This window comes from Chelonoidis abingdonii, chromosome 13, assembly GCF_003597395.2.
Source record: "Chelonoidis abingdonii isolate Lonesome George chromosome 13, CheloAbing_2.0, whole genome shotgun sequence".
Lineage (NCBI taxonomy): Eukaryota > Metazoa > Chordata > Testudines > Testudinidae > Chelonoidis > Chelonoidis abingdonii.
In genome coordinates this window covers 22,065,472-22,089,522 of record NC_133781.1, presented here as the reverse complement: position 1 = coordinate 22,089,522, position 24,051 = coordinate 22,065,472, and the positions used below count along the sequence as shown (strand labels likewise).

At 43.5% G+C, this 24,051-nt stretch overlaps 1 protein-coding gene across 3 annotated transcripts in view; it reads right to left on the bottom strand.

The window, feature by feature from the left end:
- The window catches only part of TOM1L1 (target of myb1 like 1 membrane trafficking protein), a 39,506-nt gene extending 21,919 nt beyond the window's left edge, over positions 1 to 17,587 (bottom strand). Inside the window, exons 1-7 of one of the 3 annotated variants that reach the window (XM_032805594.2) lie at positions 17,162 to 17,587; positions 16,635 to 16,719; positions 13,727 to 13,805; positions 7,235 to 7,384; positions 6,323 to 6,442; positions 4,563 to 4,676; positions 3,232 to 3,348 (exon numbers count right to left, since the gene is read on the bottom strand). In XM_032805594.2, the coding sequence (XP_032661485.1) occupies positions 3,232 to 3,348; positions 4,563 to 4,676; positions 6,323 to 6,442; positions 7,235 to 7,384; positions 13,727 to 13,805; positions 16,635 to 16,719; positions 17,162 to 17,219 (723 nt within the window). In that variant the 5' untranslated portion in view covers positions 17,220 to 17,587. The remainder of the gene's footprint in view (positions 1 to 3,231; positions 3,349 to 4,562; positions 4,677 to 6,322; positions 6,443 to 7,234; positions 7,385 to 13,726; positions 13,806 to 16,634; positions 16,720 to 17,161) is intronic. The other 2 variants (XM_032805596.2, XM_032805595.2) reach the window with 2 other exon arrangements.
- Positions 17,588 to 24,051: the final 6,464 nt, after the last annotated feature.

Genomic DNA, 24,051 nt, shown 5'->3' with positions numbered 1-24,051 from the left:
TCTTTGTCTCTTGCCCCGTAGCCTGCTCCTTCCCTGAAAGCAATAGGAAAATAGCTCACAGCCTGGCTTTCCCTTCCCTTTGCCTCCCTAAGGAAAAGAAACTTCCACACGTTTTAAAAGAAAAAGTTTATATAAAAATAGAAGAAATATATAAAACAATAATCTTGCATTAAGAAACTCATACAGGCTCTTGCTTATAAGAAGATACGAAAAAACAGTCTGATTTAAAGATAGCCCAATTAAACCAGTCCAACAAATCAACATACAGGTAAATACACCACAAAAGATCATCATAGCCGAATTACTTTGCGTATCCTGGGTACTTACAGATGTTTAGAAGAAACTTTAAGATAAGATGGAGTTAGGAGGAAACCTTGTTTACCTCACAGCCTAGCAAACAACAAAGACACAGTCATCACAATCTATTCGTACAACCAAAGCTCCTCAATAGCCGACTTGCTTTGGGGGGTTCCTTTGTACTCACAAGACTTTGTATAATATGTGAAATAGAAGGGTTAGGAGGAAACCTTGTTTTACTCACAGCCGAAGAAACAAAAAAGCCCTTTGGTATAAGCAAATTCCCGCCCCTGACTTTTAACACAATCCAGCTTCTCTGATTGGTCCTCTGGTCGGTGTTTGGTTTACCCTTTCCAGGCTAAAAGAAACTTAACCCTTACCTTACCTTCCTAGTTATGACAGAAGCTCAGTAAACTGGCTGACAACCTGAACCAGAGGACCATAGGGGGGACAAGATACTTTCAAATCTTGGTGGAGGGAAGTCTTTTTGTTTCTGCTCTTTGTTGCTGTTTGCTCTTGGGACTAGAGGGACCCAGACGTACATCCAGGCTCTCCAAATCTTTCTGAATCAGTCTACTCAATGTTTTCAACTTGCTTAAAGCATTAGCCAGGCAAGGCATGTAGTCTTATTTTGTTCCCTCAACTTGTAAATGGTTTCTTTTTGCTGAAGATTTTACCCTCCATTTGCGCTGTACTTGAAAACTAAGGCTGGGCGGGGGGGCCCCCCTCTGGTCCTATGGGAAATCTGATTACCCTGTGAATGCATTTTCCTCCGATTTTACAGAATATATTTTTTACCTTTCTTTCTTTAATTAAAGCTTTCCTTTTTAAACGAACTGATGATTTTTCCTTGTTTTAAGATCAAGGAGATTGGATCTGGACTCACCAAGGGATGGTGGGGGAAAGGAGGGGGATGATAAATTTCTCCTTGTTTTAAGATCCAAAGGGTTTAACATCTGTTCACCAAGGGATTGGTGAAGTTTCCCTCAAAGGCAACCCAGAGGGGACGAAGTTTTTGGGGGAACAGAGAGTGCCCCAGACACTGGAATTCTGGGTGGTGGCAGTATACCAGAGCTAAGCTAGTAATTAGGCTTAGAAGTGTCCATGCAGGTCCCCACATCTGTACCCTAACGTTCAGAGTGGGGAAAGAAACCTTGACAAGTAGGCTATCCAACCGTCTTTCCGTTTGCTTTGTTTTCCCTTAAGATGAGTGAAGAACTTAGCTCCAGATCCCTGGTGTTTATTAGGCTAAGCCAATCCGTTTGCACTGGTTTTAAATAAGTTTTTTTCAATATTTTTATGTTAGCTGAGGGAGAAAATTTACTTGAAGAACATAAAAGTTAAGACTCATTTAAAAATTCTCGTTTACTGGGTAGAGTCCTCTGCTGCTTTGCAATCATAATTACTGCGTACAGTTAACGTGCACTAAGATCATTTTAAAATCCACACCAAGGGAATTTTTAAACCCTTCCTCATTTCAGAGAAGCCATTAAGTCTATTATGTACAGTAAATATTTAGGCAGACAACCTTTATTTAAAAAAAGCGTATTATTTACCAGAGAGGTTTGTAACGGCTTCTCTTGCAACTGAAACCTTGAAAAATCCACAATCTATTGTGCTGGGGACAGACTGAATTGTGAAGTTTTTAAAAATCATATTGTTTGAATGTAGCAGCTCATAAATATTGTAGCAGAAGGATATGACATGGGACTTCAAAAAAAAAAGTGCAGTAATGAGCAGATGGAGAATTACTCTTTGCCGTTGTGAAATTGCTTTGTTATAGATTTTACTTTGAGTGGATTTTCTTCCAATTTTTTGAAATGAATTTAGGCCACATCCTGGCATCTGGTGGCTTTACACTACTTTGGTCACCCTCAATTCTGGGACTGGTTCCCCAGTACAAGATATTGCAGCCAGAGACCTCATTTCCCTGCCATGCATCCTGCACTGGAGGCCAAGGGTGGGCAGGGTGGCATAACAGCCAGGACACTAGTCCATACCAGTGGACGATTCTCTTGGCTCAGGGAGAATTAGCCATTGGCCAACTGAAGCTATGCTTAAGGCATGTCCATTCTACAAGTTGCTGGAAGGTAGATTAGCCAAACCAAGTGAAGGCGTCTCATTGACAGAACATTTCCTCACCCCAGCATTTGAAGAGAAGTGTAAAACACAGAGGAACTACATGAGAACGAGGTTCACATGATCCTTGAGAAACATATGGCTGAATCACGAGTTTCCATGGGCAGATAATTATATTGCTGAGGCACTAGGATTTTGCTTCTAGAGTGGGCATTTAAAAATGCAGCGTATACATAGAAAAACCAGTACTTGGAAAAGAAGAAACTGGAGACAATGCATCAGCTTTGTCATCTCCAGGTTGGAATAATGGAACGTGAAACCTATGTGTAATTTCAGCTAATGCATAACACAACAGTTCATCTTTTAAGGTGAGCATTTAAAACCAGCACTCCATATTCTGCACTGGCTCTTGGTCTGCCTTCAAAGTATTGGCGATGACACCCAGAGCCCTGAAAGGCCTGGGACCCTACTGTTACAGTGACCGTATCATCATCTGTTTTCCTATGGGGCAGTTGCATTCAGCCAGCATGTTCTTGCTCTCTGAATTCAACACCTGGGTCTGAGTGGCAGGGCATTCTTGAGAGATGACCCTCCACTCTGGAATTCATTCCTGAGCAATCCATTAGAGCTACAGTTTTCACTGCAAGATGAACTTGTCCTTTCCTGTCTTTCTTCCTATCAGGTGAAGATAACAGAGGAAAGAGAAAGCTAGATCAACACTAAAGGTTGAAAACAGAGGTTGGTTTTCACTTTGCAATATGAACCCAGATGTAATAAGAATGGCACAACGTACATTTTTAAAATAAACCATAACCAAACCATCAACAAACTCCTAGCAAAAATGTTGTACTGCACCTGTAAGAGCTCCATATCGTCAAGATTCTCAGACCCAGGAACATTTTCCGTTAATATCACTGACATGACTTTCATATTCATTTTCGCCATATCCAGTTCGCTGTACAGTTTCCCAATCTGTTCAGTGCAATGGAATGGAATGTTATATGTGCAAGGACAGAAAAGACGTTTTCCACATCTATGGTCCTGCTTGCTCTTTTATCAGATATACTATGGACCTGATCAGCACTGCCTTACTCCAGCCCTTACACAGATGATACTCCATGGTATCAGAGGGGTAGCCGTGTTAGTCTGGATCTGTAAAAAGCAACAAAGAGTCCTTATGCTCCAGTACAAGCTCCATGCATCTGATGAAGTGGGTATTCATCCACGAAAGCTTATGCTCCAATACATCTGTTAGTTGATAAGGTGCCATAGGACTCTGTCACTTTTTCCATGGATAGGGTCCTACTAATTTAACGTGAAAAATGTGTCACAGACCGTGAAATAAGCCCTTCCCCCTCCTGTCCCCCCAGCCAAGGTGCTCCTAGCTGCAAGTCTCCGTGGGGCTGAGAAGGGACAGGACTTGTCCTTCTGCGGGGCTGCTGGGAGGGGAAATGGGATTAGAGATCAAATCCACCTCCAGGTACCTTTTGGGTTGGGACCCCCAGGGTTACACCACCATGAAATTTCAGATGAAATGGACCAATTTTAAAACGCTGGCTGTGAAATTGATCAAAATGGACAGTGAATTTGGTAGGGCCCTATCCATGGACGTTAACGGAGTTAATCCAGTTTCATATCACTAAGGCAGTGGGTCTCAAACCTGAGCTCTGTGGAGTGCAGTGCTGCTATTTCTCTCCTTTACAGTTAAGTCCTATTACTCTTAAGCAGACAAACTTTTCATTTATCCACAGGCAGGTGTGGAACTGGCTTGTCCATTTCTTTCTGACTTTTAAAAATAATTTCTTCACATTGGTGTCATGCAAAAGTTTTCTTTAACCTTTCTTTCTGTCTTTGAATTGCCCTCTTTTCTTACTAGTTTTCACCCTTATAAGAGCATTAGAAATACGCATACTCAAGCAAAGATTTCAGCTCCCTAGCAGTTGTGCAACTCCTTTCCTGGCCTCTACTAAGATCTGGCACGTGAATGTATCAAATTTTCTAACAAAATAAAAACACTATGATAATGGAGCAGGGATTCAGCCCTGGACTGTCAACAAAAGACTATACTGCTTGAAGTAATGGAGATTTTCCTTGCAGCCGCCTCTAATATTATATCCTATACAGGCCAGGGAATCACGGTGACAGATGCTTAGTTAGCATATTTCAAAAGAAAGGCTGTACTGTACCTGTTCAGGAGTCAAGGTAATTGTTGGAGCTGGGTGACGAGGTACTGGAGTACTTTTCACAGAGGCAGCAGAAGGAGGTGGTGCCTTTTCAGAGGGCCAAGATGAAGCTCGCTGCTATACGATATGAAAAGAGTTTTTGTTTAACTTGGGAATTGACACAGACATCCAGATGACAGCACTACAAAGCATCATTATCAGACTCAACAACAGTGCATTAGCCTCCTCATAATCAGTGCTGCAATGCTACCAGGGAGGAAGGCTTAGATGGAGTTATCTGAGTGAGTTCCATTCATTACAGCAAAACCAATAACCATTTTGGAATAAAAATCAGACTTGGGATCCAGGTTTCCTTTCAGCTGGTTTGTTAGCAAATGAATCCATCAGAGGAAGCATGAGTTATGCCTCTGTGATTGGGCGCAGAGATCATCCCATCTTTGGTGAGAGAATTCTATTCCTTTCTTTGGAATGGGAATTAACAGGTGTCAGACCTCACTGCACAAGAACCCTGCTCTGGGAAAAAAGAATTAGGTGTGGCTGGTGATGGCGCCACACAAGGAAAGCAGAAGCCATAAGAAGAAAGGCTTTAGGAATCCTTGTCTGGGAGATGAGCTGAGAGGGGAATAGGTGCTTCTGGATCCTAGAGCTGGAAAGCTCTGGGTGCAAGAAGCCTCATGTGCATTTTGGGTTAAACTGAAGGCCTGCATCAGACACTATGCTTAAGCCCTTTCCATCTTAGGCACTCTGGACCAAATTCTGAATATAGGTCCTGTTCCTGCACTATTGAAGTCATTGGAGCTTTGCCATTGACTTCAGTGGGCACAGGACCAGAGCTTTAGAAGACATTCATTCCCACAGTTACATCTGGGTGGGGGAAGAAATAATTATCTAGTCAAAAGACTCAGCACACAGCCTCGTCTGAATAGCCTTAGTCAAAATACACTGCCTCTCCTATACTCCACTATCTAATCTTCAGGCCAGACTCATAATAGTTTTGAATCACTTCTGCCTGGGCTGACTAGAAGATTCTAAATCCATAATTGCAATGTTCCACCTGATGGTTTCACGCTTCTCAAAAGTCTCGTGAAAGCTCTTCCAAGTCATAGGAAATTGGAAGGAATGGATCTAAGAAACTTGCTGTAAGTAGAGCTGGTATGGACTACTCAAGCCATATCGACAGAGGGTCATTTTCCAGATCTACACAATACCTTTGATCAACTTAAATAGTAAAGACAGAGCCTTTATCCATAAGGTTGCAAATTATTTTGTAGACTGTACAAACAAGTGGGTAGAGACTTATACCATAAAGACCTTTTTATCAGACATCCCCACCTCTCCCAATTCCAAATTGAACCCAGGTAATGCTCACATTCTGAATCATTGGGCGCTTTCATGCTAATCATATACATTTTAGCTCAGACTTTCCAAAATGCCTAAGAGATTTGGACACTCAATTGCCATGCGTTGTGATAGGAATTAAGTGCCCAAATCTCTTAGCTAGCTTTAAAAAAATCTCAAGAGATTTATCCTTCCTGTCTGAGACAACAGATCCCCCAAACTGTGATTTTTATAATAAAAGCACTATTATCTAATTTAAAAATATATATACACACTTCAGGGCAGAATGTGTGACTGGTTTCCTGAGTATGTGAGCAGGATTTTTGTGGTTTCAGACATAATAACTAATGACAATCAACACACCTTCTTTGTACATAAAGCTCTCACAATTAACTCTGATTAACAGTGACGAACGTTGTGCTGACCTTGTGTGTCTCTGGGTTGGCATCAGAGGATGGAAACAGCACGCCTTTCTTCAGCAGTTCTAGGTACACTTCCTTCACTTCGCTCACATCCACGGTTCCTTGGAACCCATAGGCCCAGGTCTGTTTTTGAAAAATCAAAATGTTTTTATGTTTGAGACCCAGAATTCTTCGCTGGGAAAAGCCACATGGCTTGTACCTCCACTCCCCAGGTGGCTGCCAGGGCCGGCTCCAGGTTTTTTGCCACTTCACTTCATTCTTCTGTGGCAATTCGGCGGCCGGTCCTTCCCGTCGAGAGGGAGCGAGGGACCCACCATCAAACTGCCACTGAAGACCCAGATGTGCCGCCCCTTTCCATTGGCCGCCCCAAGCACCTGCTTCCTGTGCCGGTGTCTGGAGCTGGCCCTTGTGGCTGCCTCACTTCCTTTCCTTGTCCACCCACCTACTAGACTCCTTGAAAAATGCAGGATTTCTGTTGTTTGGAGGAATTTTTTTCCAAGGCTGAAGATGATGTTAGTGGGTCACGGAAGAAAAGAACCTCCTTTTAGAGGGGTTCTTCTACTACACATGTGCTTGAAGCCCTCCACATGAACTACCTACTCCCTTGGCCTGGACTCTAAGCAGCAGGAATAAGACAGAGAAAGCTTTAAAACTCCCTTTCACTTCTGTCCTTCAGTGCAGCTGGGGAAGGAACACATCCAGCAGTCAGGGTAGGGGGTATCCAAAGGGGCCGTTCCATGCCTCCTTTCTGCTCCTCTCCCTCCACCTCCCACTCCTGGCTGCACTTGCAAAAGTAACAAGTACATCAAAGGACATTTTCACAGGTGGCTTCCACAAACCCCCTTCCAGCCCATCACCGGGTTGTATCATTAAATATTTACTACGTATATATCCCTCTATTTACAGTTGACTTACCCTGATAAAGGCCAATATTTTGTCCTGTGTATCAGCTGGCAGATTGTATCTTGGATGCAGCAGTTTCACCAGCTTGTCCTTGCAGAAGTCTTTCTTCACAACTAAAGACTGGAAGCTGGGGCCACAGTTTTTCATGCACATGTCAAGAAGCTGTACAGAGAAGGCATTTCTATGACACAGTGGTTGAAAATAACTTGAGCCCTTCCGTCTCCCCCCCCTTTCAATTCATGCCTGGATGGCTTTGTGATGGTCACCTTGGAAAGACGAGATTAGACAGTAGTGTTTGTACGGCACCTAACACAGTGGGGTCCTGTCCATGACTAGCGCTGCTAGGCACAGTCGCAATATGAAATCAATCAATCATAATAGGAACAACTACCATTTTCTTTTTCCTCATATTGCCTACAAGTGAATTGTAATCAAAACCAAAAACCAAACTGAAGCTCTCCAATTGTGAGAGCTGTGTGATAAGGAGCACTGAAACCAGAAATAAAGTAGGCAAATTACTTTGAGCGTCAGAGTCATCTTTATGAAATATCTACCTTCAAAAGTGGGCTTTGGATATGCAGCTAGAGCCTCAAAGATATGACAGATCCACAAGGCATTGAACCTCACCATACTTGCTAGTTATCTGACAATTTTCATCCACAGATCTCAAAGCTCTTTCAAAGGCAGGTGCTCCTCATCCCCATTCTACAGATGGGGAAATCAGAAGCATTAACCTGTCCCAGAGGGCCCAATCCATTGAAATCAAGCCAATATAAAATCTTGTCATTGGCTTGAAGGAAATCCTGCCCATAGAACATCTGTGAGTACTTGCAGGACTACAATCCAGCCCTCCTGGTTCAACGTTTCAGAGCCCTAACTCCTTGACTATGGTGCCCCAAGCAGAGGGGAAGAGGGTCTCTCTCTTTACTAAGCCCCATCCAGTGAGAAGGGAAAAGTTTAGACCAGTTTACAAACTATGTCAATTCTATCAGTATTCCCTCATTACAAATATTGGGAAACATTCTTCAAAGTAGAACCAACCTTTTGTGTGGCACCACAATAGCTGCAAATGGAGCAGAAGTGGATTAAACATGCTTTCCCTGTTCACTGTAGGGTACACAAAGGAGTGTTAAAAACTCATTTTCTAGCTTGGAGACATAGGGACTTTTCTCTAGTGTGAACAGGGCCTTAAGGGAAGGGAGGTACAAGAGCAGCAGAAAATAGCTTGCAGAAATAAAGCGAGCGTGGAACAAAGAGAGGCAGACTGCTGTGCAAAAAGCCAAGTAAAAGACAATAACCAGAGAATCTTAGCTTGACTAATTACTTTTCTATTTGAAAGGGTCCAGGAAATAAATGCTGTGGTTTGTGTAAAACATTTTCAACCCTGTGCACGGTATGCAATTCCCATTATGAATTCCCCACACCTGAGACAGTACACTTACCCTTCTGAGTAAGGCTACTGTGGCTAGTAGGCCAGACCCTCCACTAAATTTATGCCAGTGCAACCCAATTGACTTGAATGAGGTGCTCCAGTGCAACTGCAAGGCGAATTTGGCCCCGATTAATTCTGGAGCAATCAAGAATGAGCTACTTTGATACTTATACTTTCATTAGGATTCTAATACCCTTATTGACTGTTGAGAATAATATCCTACATCCCTAAGCAGTTCCATCAGAATCCATCGGGCATAGTGGTGAAGTAAGGTGCTACCCAGCATAGGTAAGTATTCCAGCGGGTATGTCTACTCTGCAACTGGGACAGCACGTGCCCTAGCTTTGCTATTTTTAGTGAGTTACATCAGTCAATGTAAGTGCAGCAGCCTGGGCTTGCAGCCCAAATATGACTAGTATCCCAGGTGAGAGAGTATTTGGGCAGCTAGCCCATCCCACTGTCTATGCTGCCGTGGCTACACTGCTATTTTTAGTGAGCTAATTCAATCAAAGCCAGCCCAGGTAGCCCCCGCCCTGTGCTGCAATCGCATCTCTTGCTTGCTGTACTGACATCCCCAGAAACTCACTCTTGAGAAGGTTCGAATCAAAGCATTAGCAAACGTATTTTCAACTGTCCTGTTAGACTTTCCATAATTAGGGGGCGGGATTGGATGACTTTAGAAGCTGGCACAGTTTCTACACCCCAGGTGAGAGAAGTTCCGTGTCAACAGGAAGGGAGTTCGGTGTTTGATTGTGTAATCCAAGCTCTCAGATTCACAAAGTAGACTCAGCTAATAAAAGGGCACCACAGCCCTTTGTTAAAAGGCAGAAGCAAAGGCATCATTGTTACAAAATGTTAAATGAAAAAAGAAAAGGATGGGAGAAGGGGAAAAGTGGTAGAAGGAAAGAAAAGTATTTTCCTTTGAAAGCCAGATTCTACTCACTAAGTTCAGTGGGATTAATCATGCGAGTAAGGCAACCAGGATTTGGTCCAAAGAGTTGGAATGAACAGTTTCATTTTACAGCGGAAGCCTCTAAGGGTATGCCTACACTACCCACCAGATCGGCAGGCAGCGATCGATCCAGCAGGGGTCGATTTATCACATTTAGAGCATTCTCCCGTCAACTCCTGTACTCCAGCTCAGTGAGAGGCACAAGCGGAGTTGACAGGGGAGTGGCAGCAGTCGACTCACCGCGCTGAAGACACCACGGTAAGTCGATCTAAGTACGTCGACTTCAGCTACGTTATTCACATAGCTGAAGTTGCGTAACTTAGATCGATCCCAGTGCAGACCAGGCCTTAGCCACAGGATGCTGCTAAGGATCATGGGTGGATATTTTGGCTCCTCATACATCTCAGTCAGTAGGTACCAGTTTGTAACTTCAGCATTCTCCAAAGTATCACAGCGTACAGTCTGTTAGACCATACATTCTGAGAATGGATTATGTACATTTATTAGTGTTTTTCACAGTCTAGTTTTTAATGTCCTAAGTGATCAGGGTTCCACTATTTGCTTTGGAAGCCAAAACCACAGTTCTCCACCTTCTCCAACTTTTTTTCACCTCCCATCACCTTGTTTGCCCTACAGTGCAATATAGTGATGTTCTGGGGTTCTCTCTCACACATACTTCTTCATTTTTCCATCCCATAACTTTTCCAAATCCTCAGCTTTGCAAAAAGTTTCAAAGTGGCAAAAGTACAATTTAAATTCCATAGCTTTACCCCTTGGTAACTTTTCCAACGTTATCAAGTTTCAAAAGGAAAAATGAAAAAGTGGGGTGGGTGGGAGGAAAACAACCCCAATCCCAGAACTTACTCAAAATTCAAATTTTTTCCAAAAATATTTTAAGAAAACAAATGCAGACATCAATTTCTCTCCCTCCCCTGCACATTTTTAATTCTGCACAATGGAAAAAAAAGATGTTTTTTTTTTTAAACTATTTATTTTGGCCATCCCTAATACTGCTCTTGCAACCAGAAGCCCCAGTAAGAACTGGGACATTAGTATTTACAAACGTAAAAAAAGCTAACGAGTTCTAGTAAGCTGAATAGGTGTCATTTTTAAAAACAGGAAGGGAGCATGCAAACAGGTTTGACACACCCACTATCTACAAATAATAAAGAGTCAAGTAATAAACACACACTGCTGGCTGCCTGCTTGAAAGTCATAATCTCCCGGACATCTGATTGTGAAACTTGCAGTGCTGAGTCTGATCTCTTGCCTTTAATAAAGATACTTTATGAAACTAGTACTGGGCCAAGCATGCAAAATCTTCTCCATGTAACTTCATAAGCAGCAGTTGACTTCAGCAAGCCAGAGTGCATGAAACTAAGTCACTTCCAGGATGGTTTTATACATCTGATTGTCACCCATGTTCCTCTAAATCAACATGCACACAAGGAAAATACACGGAACAGGCACAAGGAAACAGCAGTAAAGTAAAAGCCGTGCTCTAATGTTAGCATATTGGTAAATGACAGGTCAACTGAGTTAACTAAGGCCTTGATCCTGCAAAATCCACACCCAAGATAAAATTTGTACACGAGCAGCACCATAAAACTCAAAGGAAACACTCAGGTGCATAAGGTTACTTGTGTGCGTGCTGGTGTCTCCAGCAGGACCGGGGCCTACAGGCGTGACTCTGCTAGTTCAAGGCAAAACAAAAACTTTCAGCACATTTTTCTGAGTGCTGCTTATGCTTCTCATAGGAGGAACCCAAGCTTTGTGTATACAAGGATTAAGTCCACTGACATGAGGTGGAGTAAATGAAAACAGAGCAAAATACATATAAAACAAAGTGGCTCCTTTATTTGTTCTTTTCTTCACTGTATGTAAAGTAGCCGGGCAAGGGGACTGGATGGAGATTCTCAATGGGTGGCGGAGAAGCAAGGTAATTGGCACAAGGGGGACAGATAAAGGGAAGAGCTGGTCAAAAGCACCAACTGCTTTTTGCAGGAGTTTTTTAAAAAACTTGACATTTGAAAAAAAAGTTTTCAAAAACTGAGAAGTGTTTCATATTTTTGTGCCCCCTCCCCCCCAGCCATCTTTTCCAGGGGCAAAAGAGAAAAAGAGGGAGGTGCGGGGGGGGGGGGGGTGATTTGTCAAAAAACCAAACAAACAATTTTATAAGAAACAAAAAATCTCCATGGAAACTTTTCATTCAGCAAAAAAGGCCCTTTCCTGTCACAAAATGACAGACAGAAAATATTCAACCAGCTCTTGCACCAAGAGTATGTGGTTTTGGAAGCCAAGAAAGTAACATTAAACATGGCTAGCATTGGAGGTATTGCAGGGGAGGTTTTACTGGGGCTAAGGAGAGTGGCAAGCTGAGGCCAGGAGGTACTGGAAAATGGAAAGAAACCAGCAACAGAAGAGGCACTGGCAGACACAAGTGTCTGAAGCTTGCAGAAAGAAGACTGAAAGAATAAAGAAGAGGAGGAGGAGAGAAAGGGGGATTTAGTGGAAAGAGTAGGGCTTGCCAAATGAAAGAAGGTTGGGAAATTGAGGCAGGGCTTGGAAACCCAGAAAAAGATCTGGGACTGAAAGGTTGAAATTGCCTGGCAGGGTATAATTGCAGGTGAGTAGGTGGGAACAGAGAAGGAGAAGGTAGGAGCTGAAATCCAAGAGAGACTATGAGACAGTGCTAGGAGCTTGGGAGCACACCTGAAACCCTGGAAAAGGAGAGATGGCATTTATTTTGCAGTCATGCTGCTTGGATCTGAAACCTAATGGCTGGTTATTAGCCCTATCTGCAAGCAAATAGAATCCATTTTCAGCAAGTCAGTGTTGTTATCCAGTTCCACCCGGGACACACCAGGAACATGAACATAAGATCTTTTTTCTACAAGGCTGAATAATAACAGAACTCCAGCTATAACTGCAGAGCAAATCTCCAGATTAACACTCCCAAAGCTCCGAGCTGTGTTATCAAAACTCCAGCCTGCACATTCAGTGCGGGGTTAAGGTAAACAATGGCCTGGAGGAGCAAGCAAGCCTTATACAGAGAGTGCATTCAGAACGGAAGCAGAGCATTTCTGCTATGCAAACCTGTGGAGCAAAAAGGTGACTCAGCTAAGTAACTGAAGAACAAAGGGAGCACAATGGAGTGGTATTGGGACACGCTAAGCATATAATTGATGTGTTTAGATAACTTTAGCTGCATCGCTAACTCACCAGCTGACACTTGGGCACTGCTGGCCATCCTGTGACTTAACAGTGTCGGTCACCTATGGACCACCAGACACCCCATACAACGCTTAACAGCGCTGATGCTTGTGTGATAAAGGGAAACTTCTGCATTCAAATAATGGAAACAGTAAAGAAAATGACATCCTCAGGGAAATCATTTATACCTAAAGACCAGGCCAGCTAACAAGGATATAGAGCCTTGATCCTGGTCTCAGTGTAAAGATGATCAGAATCTGACCCATGATATCAGTGCAGAGGAGAGAGGAGAACTGTGCTCCAGTAAACCCAGAGATGGGCCCAAACCAAACTGCCCCACAGCTTGGGAAAGTTCAGAGGCAGACTCAGAACCATCTGTAATGGGACCAAATTCCAACACCCCCAAACTCTGGGACAATTTAGATTCAGAGCTGAACTTTGTAGGTCTTACCTCCAATCAAAACAACATCAGTCATGTCTTCACCCTAATGACTTCCTCGCTTTTGCAAAACTTACACCACACATTCCACCATGTGTAACACGCATGAGTAATAAGGCTACCAGACGTGTTATTAGGAGAATTGTTACCAGTTCAGCCTTTGTACAGTATTCTAACCCCTGTATCTTTGAGATTGGTGGGGTATAATCTGTGGGACAGCCAATGGGAGTCATACGGCAACTGTCTTGGACAAGCCTTAAGTGTAGAGGTGATATAGGATTATTATTTACATGACAGTAGCATTTAGGAACTGCAGTAAAGGATCAAGGCTGCATTGTACTAGGTGCGGTGCAGACATATAACAAAGTGCCTCAGAGAGCTCACAACCTACATGTCAATCACACACTGACTTATTTCTTAAAATATGGCTTCCTTCTCAGTATCTAGTAGGAGTACAGTTGTACTTACAGACAAGGTGAATCTAATCTCCTTATGGTTACAGTTTTTGGAAATCCTTTTCTTTAGTGCTTTTACTGCATCTTTAGGCCTGTGATAACAAGAAATTATGCAGAGAAAGGTACCAATGAAATAGGGTGGCTGTTTTATAAAAATTATCCAAGATCTGAAAATACCGACATGAAGTAAGGAGCGAATCAGCTCCCAGTGTTACTCTAATTTTATGCTGGTTCACATCAGCGTGATGGTTCCACTGATTTCAACAGAGTCACTTTGGTATTAAACTGGATTAATGTGGTGGTGAATCGGGGTCATCACTACAGACTGTACTTTAGCGTCCTGTGTAGACGAATAAACATAATTCCCCAGTGCAGAGTTTCCTCTCCAAAATTATTTTCTCTTATCGTCATGTGAGAGATTTACCTGTGCAACTCTCATTAATATAAAAGCTTGAATGGCCAATGCATCAAGAGCTAACTAGAGCCCATTTTTCAAATATGTTGGAATTAGAGACCTCGTGGGAGTTTTGGCAAGACCAGAGATGTTAGCATCAGTGTCCCGGTTAAATTTCAATCCTGGTAATTGCAGGATGCTTCTAAACAACCCTAGTAATTGCTGTGTGCTGGTAAACAGACACTGCATTCCACATATCCATCATGGCATTATGATTTTCATATATTTACTGTATCTCTATATATAGCTGTGTGGGAGTGAAGGGCTGGGATTAGGTGTTAGCTCATTATATATGGAAAATAATTTTGTTTCTTAACATACTTTGTGTATAATGCACCCAGGTATTACAGTAACTGGTGCCCCAGGACTGCTTGTGAATGTGATAAACAAAACCAATATCCTTCACGATGACCTAGCACTATATTAATGCAATCCATCAAAAACCTGGGTGTAGAAAAAAAAAAATCTTACTGGAAAAAACACTCAATGCCAATAAAGCCCTAATTCAGAGCTCACCTTTGTAAACACTTTAGCTTGACTGTCCTAATGTATTTCTTGTAAAACTCCACTAAGATCAAGATTTCTCTCTCTTTTTATACCATCGTAAGTTGTGAACATAGTAATTGCAATAGCAGATCAAAATAGCGGAGAATCGAAGGCTTTGTCTATACTATGCAGCTTTTAGCAACACAGCTGTGCTGCTACAGACATGCCACTAAAAGGCACGCAGTATAGCCGCTGTTTGTCAGCAGGAGAGAGCTCTCCTGCCAACAAAAACTTCCACCCCCAATGGATGGCGTTAATATTGGCTTGGTATCAACAAAACTTTTGTCTTTCGGGGGGGGGGGAGGGGGTTTAAATTGCTGTGAATAACAAAAGTTTTGTCTTTCACTTGTCAACGTAGACAAAGCCTAAAACAGGAGAAGGGGGATTAGGAAGAAAAATTCCCCTGTAGTTAAATTATTCCATAATTCCCCACTTCGGGGTTTCTAAGACCTTCCTCTGAGGGTCTAATCACTATCAGAGCCAGGATACCGGGCCAGGTGGGCCACTCATCTGATCAGGTTTGGCAATTCCTTTGTTCCTAGTATTGTATCTCAGGCTGTGGCCAGTAGCAGATGTTGAAGAGGATATCACATGATGTTTCGGAATGGACAGTTATGGAATAAACTGCTCACAAGGGACAGTTATTTCCTAAAAAAAGGAGGCACTGGGTAGATACTATACATAAAAAACAATGTTCATAGCTAAACCTTCCCCTTGCCAATGGCTGGACATGTAGCTATAGGCAAATGGCTGTAGCCATAAACAAGAGCATGAGATTAGAGCAAGGAATGGAAGTGCATAGAACAGATGACCTTTTTTCAGTAATTATGTATCATCTTAGGACTGAAACCTCTCTGGTAAATAATACCACTAGGGTCTTATATAGCATTTTTCACCAGTAGATCTCAAAAGATTTTAAAAAGGTCAGGATCATTATCCCATTTTACATATGGGGAGACGGAGGCACAGAAAAGTGAAGTGACAAGGTTACCCAGCAGGCATTTGGCCAAAATGGGACTAGAACCTAGGTCTTCAGTGCTCTACCCACAAGGACACACTGCCTCCCAACGGGTCCTAAATACCTACCTAGGTACATTAAAATATGTTGGGATACAAAGTGTGACATCATTTGACTTTTCTGATGATAAATTTAATAGAGGTGGGCATCAAAAATATCTAATCAGGAATCCTAGTCAAGTTACAAACCCCAAACCATAGTCATGTTGTGGTAGCTAACAGATGTCTCGAATATTGTAAACTTTGGATTCTTCGCTCTATATAGCAGGAACTGCTCCCCTTAATGGTCAAATCTTGACATCTTCACTGATTTCTCACTCAACCAAGACTCCCAGTAACTCAAATGAACCTCTCTCCTGGGAAAAGGCTGAATAAAAACCAGCTAAGGACATCAGGATCCAGCCCCTAGTAATGACTTAATTAGATGTGACCTTAAGTAGTTGACATGATGCACAGGCAACTATAAGGAACACTGGCCTATCCTGAAGAAGCTGGTCCTACTTCTGAATAGCAAAGTGTAACTTTGGATATGTTATTAGCCACAAAAATGAGAGAGATTTGAATGTGTGCGCATGCATGTATCCCACAGGTGCATAAACACACACCCAGGCAGGGCCGCCCAGAGAGGGTGCAAATGGGGCAATTTGCCCCAGGGACCCCCATGAGAATATAGTATTCTATAGTATTGCAACTTTTTTTTATGAAAAGGGGCCCCGGAAATTGCTTTGCTCCAGGCTCCCTAAATCCTCTGGGCAGCCCTGCACCCAGGGCTCTTTTAAACAGGAGCGGTTAAATAGGCACTGCAGCCGTTTTTGAGATCTCTCTTATTCACTCCGGACAGTTACAGTTGGATCACCCGGTAAATGATTTTCCAAACCTGGCTACCGAGCATTAGCCTACTTACCCCTCATCCGTTGTGTTAATAATGTCACAGATGTGCATAAACTGACCCCACTCCTCAGCGGGCAGCACACCGACCGTTGCTCTCTCTGGAAGGAAAAGTCAGGGTTACCTGCGGACTGCATTAAAGGCGGCTCCTGGGAGTTTAAGAGACTTCCTCCCTGAGCCGCTGCCTCACACGCACTGCAGGGTGGCTAGATTGGGAGACTCTAGAACCGAGCAATCCTTTATTCCAGGCCAAAGTGCTCACCTGGCCTCTTTACTCCTCCGCCTTTAATGGCTGATGTATTAACACATCGGATGGCAGGGACCTAGGGCTAATCCCCAGGCTGGCCACACTTGCGGCTGCAAAGCTGTCCCAGCTGGGAGTGGGGCTGCGCTGCGCGGCCATGTAGGAAGACAGGTCGGGGGTCGCCGCCTCCAGCAAACTGCCCAGCGTCTCCTCTGTCCTCTCCGAGGGCGTTGGAGGGGCCCCGGGTTCCTCTCCCACCCCGAGTCACCCCAGATCGGGGGTGGGTCTCAGGTACTCACCTATCAGGTGCCCCACGGCCGTGCTGAAGGGATCTTTCTGGCTTTTCCCGAAAGCCATGCTGCTTCCGCGCTCCCAAGCCCGGGCAAAGCCTGCTCGCTCCTTCCTGCCTTCCCCCGGCCTGGCCAAGCGCCCTCTGCCTCGCCCGGGGGAGCTCTGAGCCCAGCCCCGCCCCGGGACTCGCGGCTGCAGCAGGGAGCTGTTTGCCAGCTCCTCTCCTGCCCTGGCGACTGTTTCACAGGGAGGAGCTGCCCAGCTGCCTCCAGGTACCGAGCAATGCAGCTCATTGCTCCAGCGTCACGTGCCGCCCGGGAGCCAGCAGACCTGCCTGTCTGGGCTACTAGCCACCGCAAATGCAATAGACAAACCCACAGCAGCTGCTGCGGCAGCAGTCTCGGGGGACCTGGCCTGTATCCCGGCCCTGCCAGCGGGCTGCTCTGCTCTGCTCCACGGCAGACGTGCACAGCACAGCCTGAGCGCCCTCCCGCCAGGCGTGGGCAGAGGTATAGGGAAGAATCAGCTGTCCTGAGAGACTGGGATGGATCCAAAGGCAGAGCTCATCCGCCAAAGCTGAGCAGACTAGCTGGCTCGCTTAGACATTTGCTTCCCCAGTGAGGAAGGGTTTCACAAGGTGTGTTTCCAGCAGAGATCTTCTGAATCTCCTTCTCTCAATGGTCCCAGCCTCTCAGCCCTATAAATAAAGGATGGAGCCACATCAGCCTTGGGGATTCAGCTGCAAAGCATCGGGGCAGGGAAGGCGTCTCTTCATGCAGGGTCCCTAGCACAATGGCACTGCCCGCTTGATGAGGATCCTGGGTGCTACCAGAAGATAATATGAAGGCAGAGTTACTCTTCTCACAGCTAGGTGTAAACTAGAGCATTTTGTGCCATCCATCAGTTTTCCACTTCCATGTTACAGTTGCACCTAGAAGCCCCTGATTGTGCTAGGCACTGTACATACATATGGTAAGAGACAGTCCCTGCTCCAAAGAACTAACTGTCTAAACAGAAAACACACACACCTCCTGAGTCCCACTCCAGTGCTCTGGGCATTGACCCTCCTCTAGGTCACTGATCAACACAGAACAACTCCATTCCTAATACTGGGCTTTAGGGAACTCCAACACCCCAGTGTTTTCCATGGTGAGAATTAGGCTGTTACTCCCACTCTCTTTTTCATATTCCTGAACCAGACTTTAGTACAGGAGGGGACTTCCTCTTTCAACACTTGATTTCACAGTTTACTTAACAACCTCTTGTGTGGGACTATCAATTAAAACACATTAGGCCAAATCCCCACACCCCGTTGTTCTGCTCAAAACTCCGAGTGGCTCATGTCTAATGGACTTCAGTCCCCATTTCACTTGTACAGGGAGAAAGGAAAAATCACTCTTCCCTTTCAACACCTACTACAGTGAGGAGGCATTACAGATTATAAGCACTTACCTAGAAGGTCTCCCATTCAGCAGCCTGTGACAAACTATCCCTATTATTGATTTCTTCCTTTGGTTTTCTTTTATTGACTTTATGGTATTAGTTGGTTTACCAGGATAAGTGTCTAGAGCTTTGATCTGGGTAAAGGACACAAAAATTGCACCTTCATATGCAGTAAAATTGAAATTACACTTGCTATTGCTAATTAAATGTACTGCTGTATTTCCTTGCATACAATCAGAAATATAACAAATACAATGGAAATGTCAGCTTCTACTGCATTGTAGAATGTCAAATTTAAAACATTGTTTACTTTAGCCTCCACCACTGTGAAATCACTGAAACTTACTGTTTGCTCTTGCGACATTCTTGACACCAAATCAGGTGAAATGTTTCCTTAGGCCATATGTTCTCCTCTATATTCCATGGCTTGAAGGAAAACAGATGTACAGATCTCTGAGTGAAAAGAGGCACAGAAAACAGAGCACAAGGGTTGCTGATGTAGTCTCATCCCATGGTGCTTTGTAACAACCACTATCCCTCTCCACACAAATTCTTCCAGAGACAGGGATATTCTCTTTAGGATTGATATAATTGCTGTTGATGGCTACAGTCGTGTCACTGCTTCACAAGCTAAGTTGTGACTCAGACTTCTATAATTCTTGGGCAGAAAAGTGAGATGAATTTTGACAAAATGAAAGTCAACTTTAAATATCTTTGTATTTGCTGACTGGAAGGTCTAGCTATTTCAGTGTAAAACAAATATGGACTCTTTTATTAATAAGTGTTTCAATATGGTATAATTAGCCATATCATCAAAATATAATAATATATGCAAATAAATGATTCACTTGACATCAGAATTTCATTAATAAACAAAGCCATCTTGACCTGATTGCTGACTATCTCTGTAGACTACTCTCATTTGACTTTTTTTTTGCATTTTGTGTGACTAGGTGACTCCATCTGCTGGATAACCTTAACATGAGGGCTGCAGAAGGGCATACATTTTCTGTATGGAATACTTTAAGTATAGTTGTTAGAAAATAAGTGTAGGATTTATTGTCACTAGAATGATCTACTGCTGAAAATTGTCTGTACACATTTTTAATGAGATCATGTGCCAGCTGTTTGCATCTCCCTCAACACATACTTATTTATTATAAGTGGGTGGTGCTAATTACATGTTCTTGTGATTTCATTCCAGATTAGAGTTGATCAGTTGATTCCCAATTTTACATACCTATATTTTACTTGTTGTTTGATTACGTAGGGGGCTTTTCATTTAGAGTCTCAACATCATATAGAATCTTATTTAATTTCTTAGTTACAGATCCCTTGTTTGAAATACAAATTTAGGATAAGAACATAAGAATGGCCATACTGGGACAGACCAAAGGTCCATCCAGCCCAGTATCCTGTCTACCAACAGTGGCCAATTCCAGGTGCCCCAGAGGGAGTGAACCTAACAGGTAATGATCAAGTGATCTCTCTCCTGCCATCCATCACCACCTTCTGACAAACAGAGGCTAGGGACACCATCCCTGCCCATCCTGGCTAATAGCCATTAATGGACTTAACCTCCATGAATTTATCTAGTTCTCTTTTAAACTCTGTTACAGTCATAGCCTTCACAACCTCCTCAGGCAAGGAGTTCCACAGGTTGACTGTGCATTGTGTGAAGAAGTTCCTTGTATTTGTTTTAAACCTGCTGCCTATTAATTTCATTCAGATCTTCTTATTTTATTTATGGTAGCACCTAGAGGCCCCAGTTGAATTTATTATGCTAGGCCCTGTACAAACAGCTAGCAGGAGTTAGACTTTGTCCCGGAAAGCTTACAATGTTAGGATCAGAAGAATTCTGATGAACCATTTTTTCATTGAAATTTGCTGATATGAATTTGGAACATTTTGCAGGACTGGTTCAATTCTGATGAGCTTCCAAAGGATCCCAGGCAGGATTCTGCCAGCTGAATGAGAATCCCCAGGCTTGGGAGTTGATGTTCCCAGGCAAGCTATTTAGAACACAGGAGCCAGGGACCCTGAAAACCTGGCAGTTGCTGTCTGAAATTGACATAATTTGTGTTAGTTTCACTGCTGTCCATCACTGAATAGCAGTGGTGAACCTAACCAGACTTGTTAATTTGACAAGCTGAGGATCCCAGAGAGCACATTTCATTTTGGAAACATCACATTTTGGGGTTTCTAAAGCAAAATATTGTGGGATTTCTGATCATTTTTGAATTTTTGACTCTTTACCCTAATTAAGGATGGGGAAAAATGTCAAAATCTCAATTTTTTTCCGAGATGGGAAAAATGTTTCTCATCCAGCTCTATACAGTGTAAATAGATAAGGGGGACAAAGAATGAGGGGGAAACAGAGGTCCTGAGAGAAAAAGGGTCAGCAGCAGAGCCAAGAATAGAACCCAGGGACCCCAGGTTTCCTTTGTCATAGCAACACTCTGCTTATTGATCATGCTGCCTCTCAGTTTATGCTGGTAGTTGCTGGTCTGTCACTTTAATCCTAATATGCAACTTGATTGAAAGTTCTTTCATTATCCCTATATCTAAAGCAACTCGTCTCAGTTGCTCATTCACTGGGGGATCAGAGAAGGGGCAAAGCACTCTATTGAGCTGGCGGAGTGCTACTTTCCCCCACAAGGGTGGTAGCCACTAATTAGCTGATTCCAGATTATGCCCAAAATGACATGTGCCAGGATAGGTTCATATGGTTAGACTGATATTTGCACTGTTTTCCCTATCATGTTGGGGCACAGTATGCAGCTCCTGTAAACTCACATATTGATGGTCCAAATATTTATGCATGTGAGGCTCGTCACTCATTTGCGTAATCCCAGTGAAGTTAATGAATGGAACTACTTACAAGAACAATTAAGTACGCAACTGTGTATAGGATTGGGCCATTTCCAGTGAATCCAGTGAAGCTGGTCAGAACGTATATTTTTCCCCCATGAAAAATTTCAGCTAAAAACTAAATAATTTCAGCAGAGAAAATTAAATTTGGAAATGCTGCTGTGATGCCTCATGGGATTTGTAGTTCAGGTGCCTCCTGCTCTCTTCCTCCATGGGCTCCTGAGGACTACATCTCCTAGGCTAGTGGTTCTCAACCTTTCGAGACTACTGTACCCCTTTCAGGAGTCTGATTTGTCTTGCATACCCGCAAGTTTCCGCTCACTTAAAAACTACTTGCTTACAAAATCAGACATAACAAGACAAAAGTGGCACGGCACACTCTTACTGAAAAATTGCTCATTTTCTCATATAATTATAAAATAGATCAATTGGACTATAAATATTGTAATTACAGTCAGTGAATAGCATATAGAGCATTATAAACAAGTCATGGTATAAAATTTTAGTTTGTACTGATTTTTCTAGTGCTTTTTATGTAGCCTGTTGTAAACCTAGGCAACTATCTAGATGAGTTGATGAATCCCCTGGAAGACCCATGTGTAGCCCCAGTGATACATGTAACCCTGATTGAGAACCACTACCCAAGGCTGTTCTATGGGGAGGTAGAGCCTCATGGGAGATGTAGTGCAGCCAGTGAGCTCAGTCCATAGACAATAGGGACAAACAGTACCCAAACTACAACTCCTATGTGGCACCATAGATGCATTTCCTAGCACATACCTACAGCCTGGAAGGGTGTGTTTGTAGACTCTTGCTAGGGGGGGCAGACTGTTAAAGCAAGCCAGAGAGCAGTTTCTGCCGCATGTTCTGAGATGATCTGGCACATGTTTCATGGCCCCTTTGAGAAGGTAGGTGGTTATCTTGCTATGCAAGAGTGACTGCTGATAAGAGATGACCGAAAATGGAGGGGGAAAATAGTAGGGATGCCATTTTGGAGGGGGGCTCCCTCCCCCAAGTTTCATACAGGAGGTGTGCTCCCAGGTGGAGCGCTTAGCTACATCACATTGGTGAGGAATGTGAGTTCTGCAGAGAGGGGCTTCTCCCAACCTGTGCCCCTGGGGCAGGGAGTCAGTGTTTTGTTTACAAACAGAGGCAGGGTGATTAAGGAAAGGCTGGTAATTAAATTAAGGGTCTGGAAGTTGTTAGATGAACCTGTAAATCAGGAATCCCACTGCAGGGGATGGGGGATGTTGAGTCTGTAGGGGACTCAGAAGCAATACTGCTAAGCCTTCCAAGCCAAGTTTACATTCAGAAAAGAGGGGCATGGGTGAAAAGGGGCCAAAACTCAGTGGTATCGAGAAGTTCCCATTCTACCTCTGGTACTTCTGGGGCCCCATCACCATAGTATCTGAGGGCCTCACATCACAGCCCCTCGCTGAAGTAGAGCAGTGCTGTTATCCCCATTTCACAGATGGGGCACTGAGGCACACACAGACTAAAAGCCACATTTTCAAAGGTATTTAGGCACCTAGTGGGATTTTCAAAAGCGCCTAGAAGGTTAGATGGTTTGTGAACCCCACCAGATGCCTAGCTGGATCACTGGGTGCCTAAAAACCTTTGAAACTCTGTCCCTAATGCATTGACCTGAGGTCATAGAACAAGTCCATATCAGGGAAGTAGAACCCAGGTCTCTCAGGACTAGCTCCCTATCCACTGGGCCAGCCTTTCTCTCTGCTGCATGGTGCAAAAAAAGGGGACTCTGATTTAGATGGAAGCAAAACCAAGAAGGCCAGTTCTCTGAGACTCCAGCAATTGGTTCGAGATGATTGGGAACGATGTCCTGGTTGACAGGATCAAAAGCAGCACAGAGGTCAGGATGGATGAAGAAAGAAAGAGAATGAGTCAGGTGAGAGGAGAGCACTTAACCGCCAAGGGGTGGTGGGTTCTGCCCCAGGCTGGGTTGTACAGCAATGGCTGCTGTGCAATTTTAGATTTTAACTGAAAACCACTTTGTTTTGTCATTTTTTGTTCTGAGTTTGAGAAAAGGAAGGAATGAGGAAGTGTTGTATGAGCATAGATGTGATTATACCTCAAATTCTGAGGGTTTCAGCTGTATTCAGGCCAATTCCAGAACAAAGAACAGAAATCGCATCCACAAAGTCAGCCATTGTTGTCATGATTTATGTTATTCACTGGGCTCCATCTGTGTGCTCAGCACTGTTCAGAATATGCCAGAAAATGTAGTCCCTGAACCTATGGATATAAGACATGTAACTCTGGATAAGACGGCTCAGATATGTAAGTCTGAAGTGTATAGTTACTGACCACACATGTTATCACATGTTCACCGGGTTGTTAATATCTATGAGTGGAGGCACTGATGGCAATAGAAGGTTTTACTTGATTAAGGGCTAGAAGATATGACCCTCCAACTTTCTTTCAAGAGGGAGAGCTACCCCGAGCTACCCCGGGCCTGTTTATTTTCCTTTCCTGCCTGCAGTGGCCCTGATATACGTCAGAAGTCTGAGCTTTTTTCTCAACTTTAAAATGTGGGGATTTTCTTGGTATCTGAATTGCAGTTTTC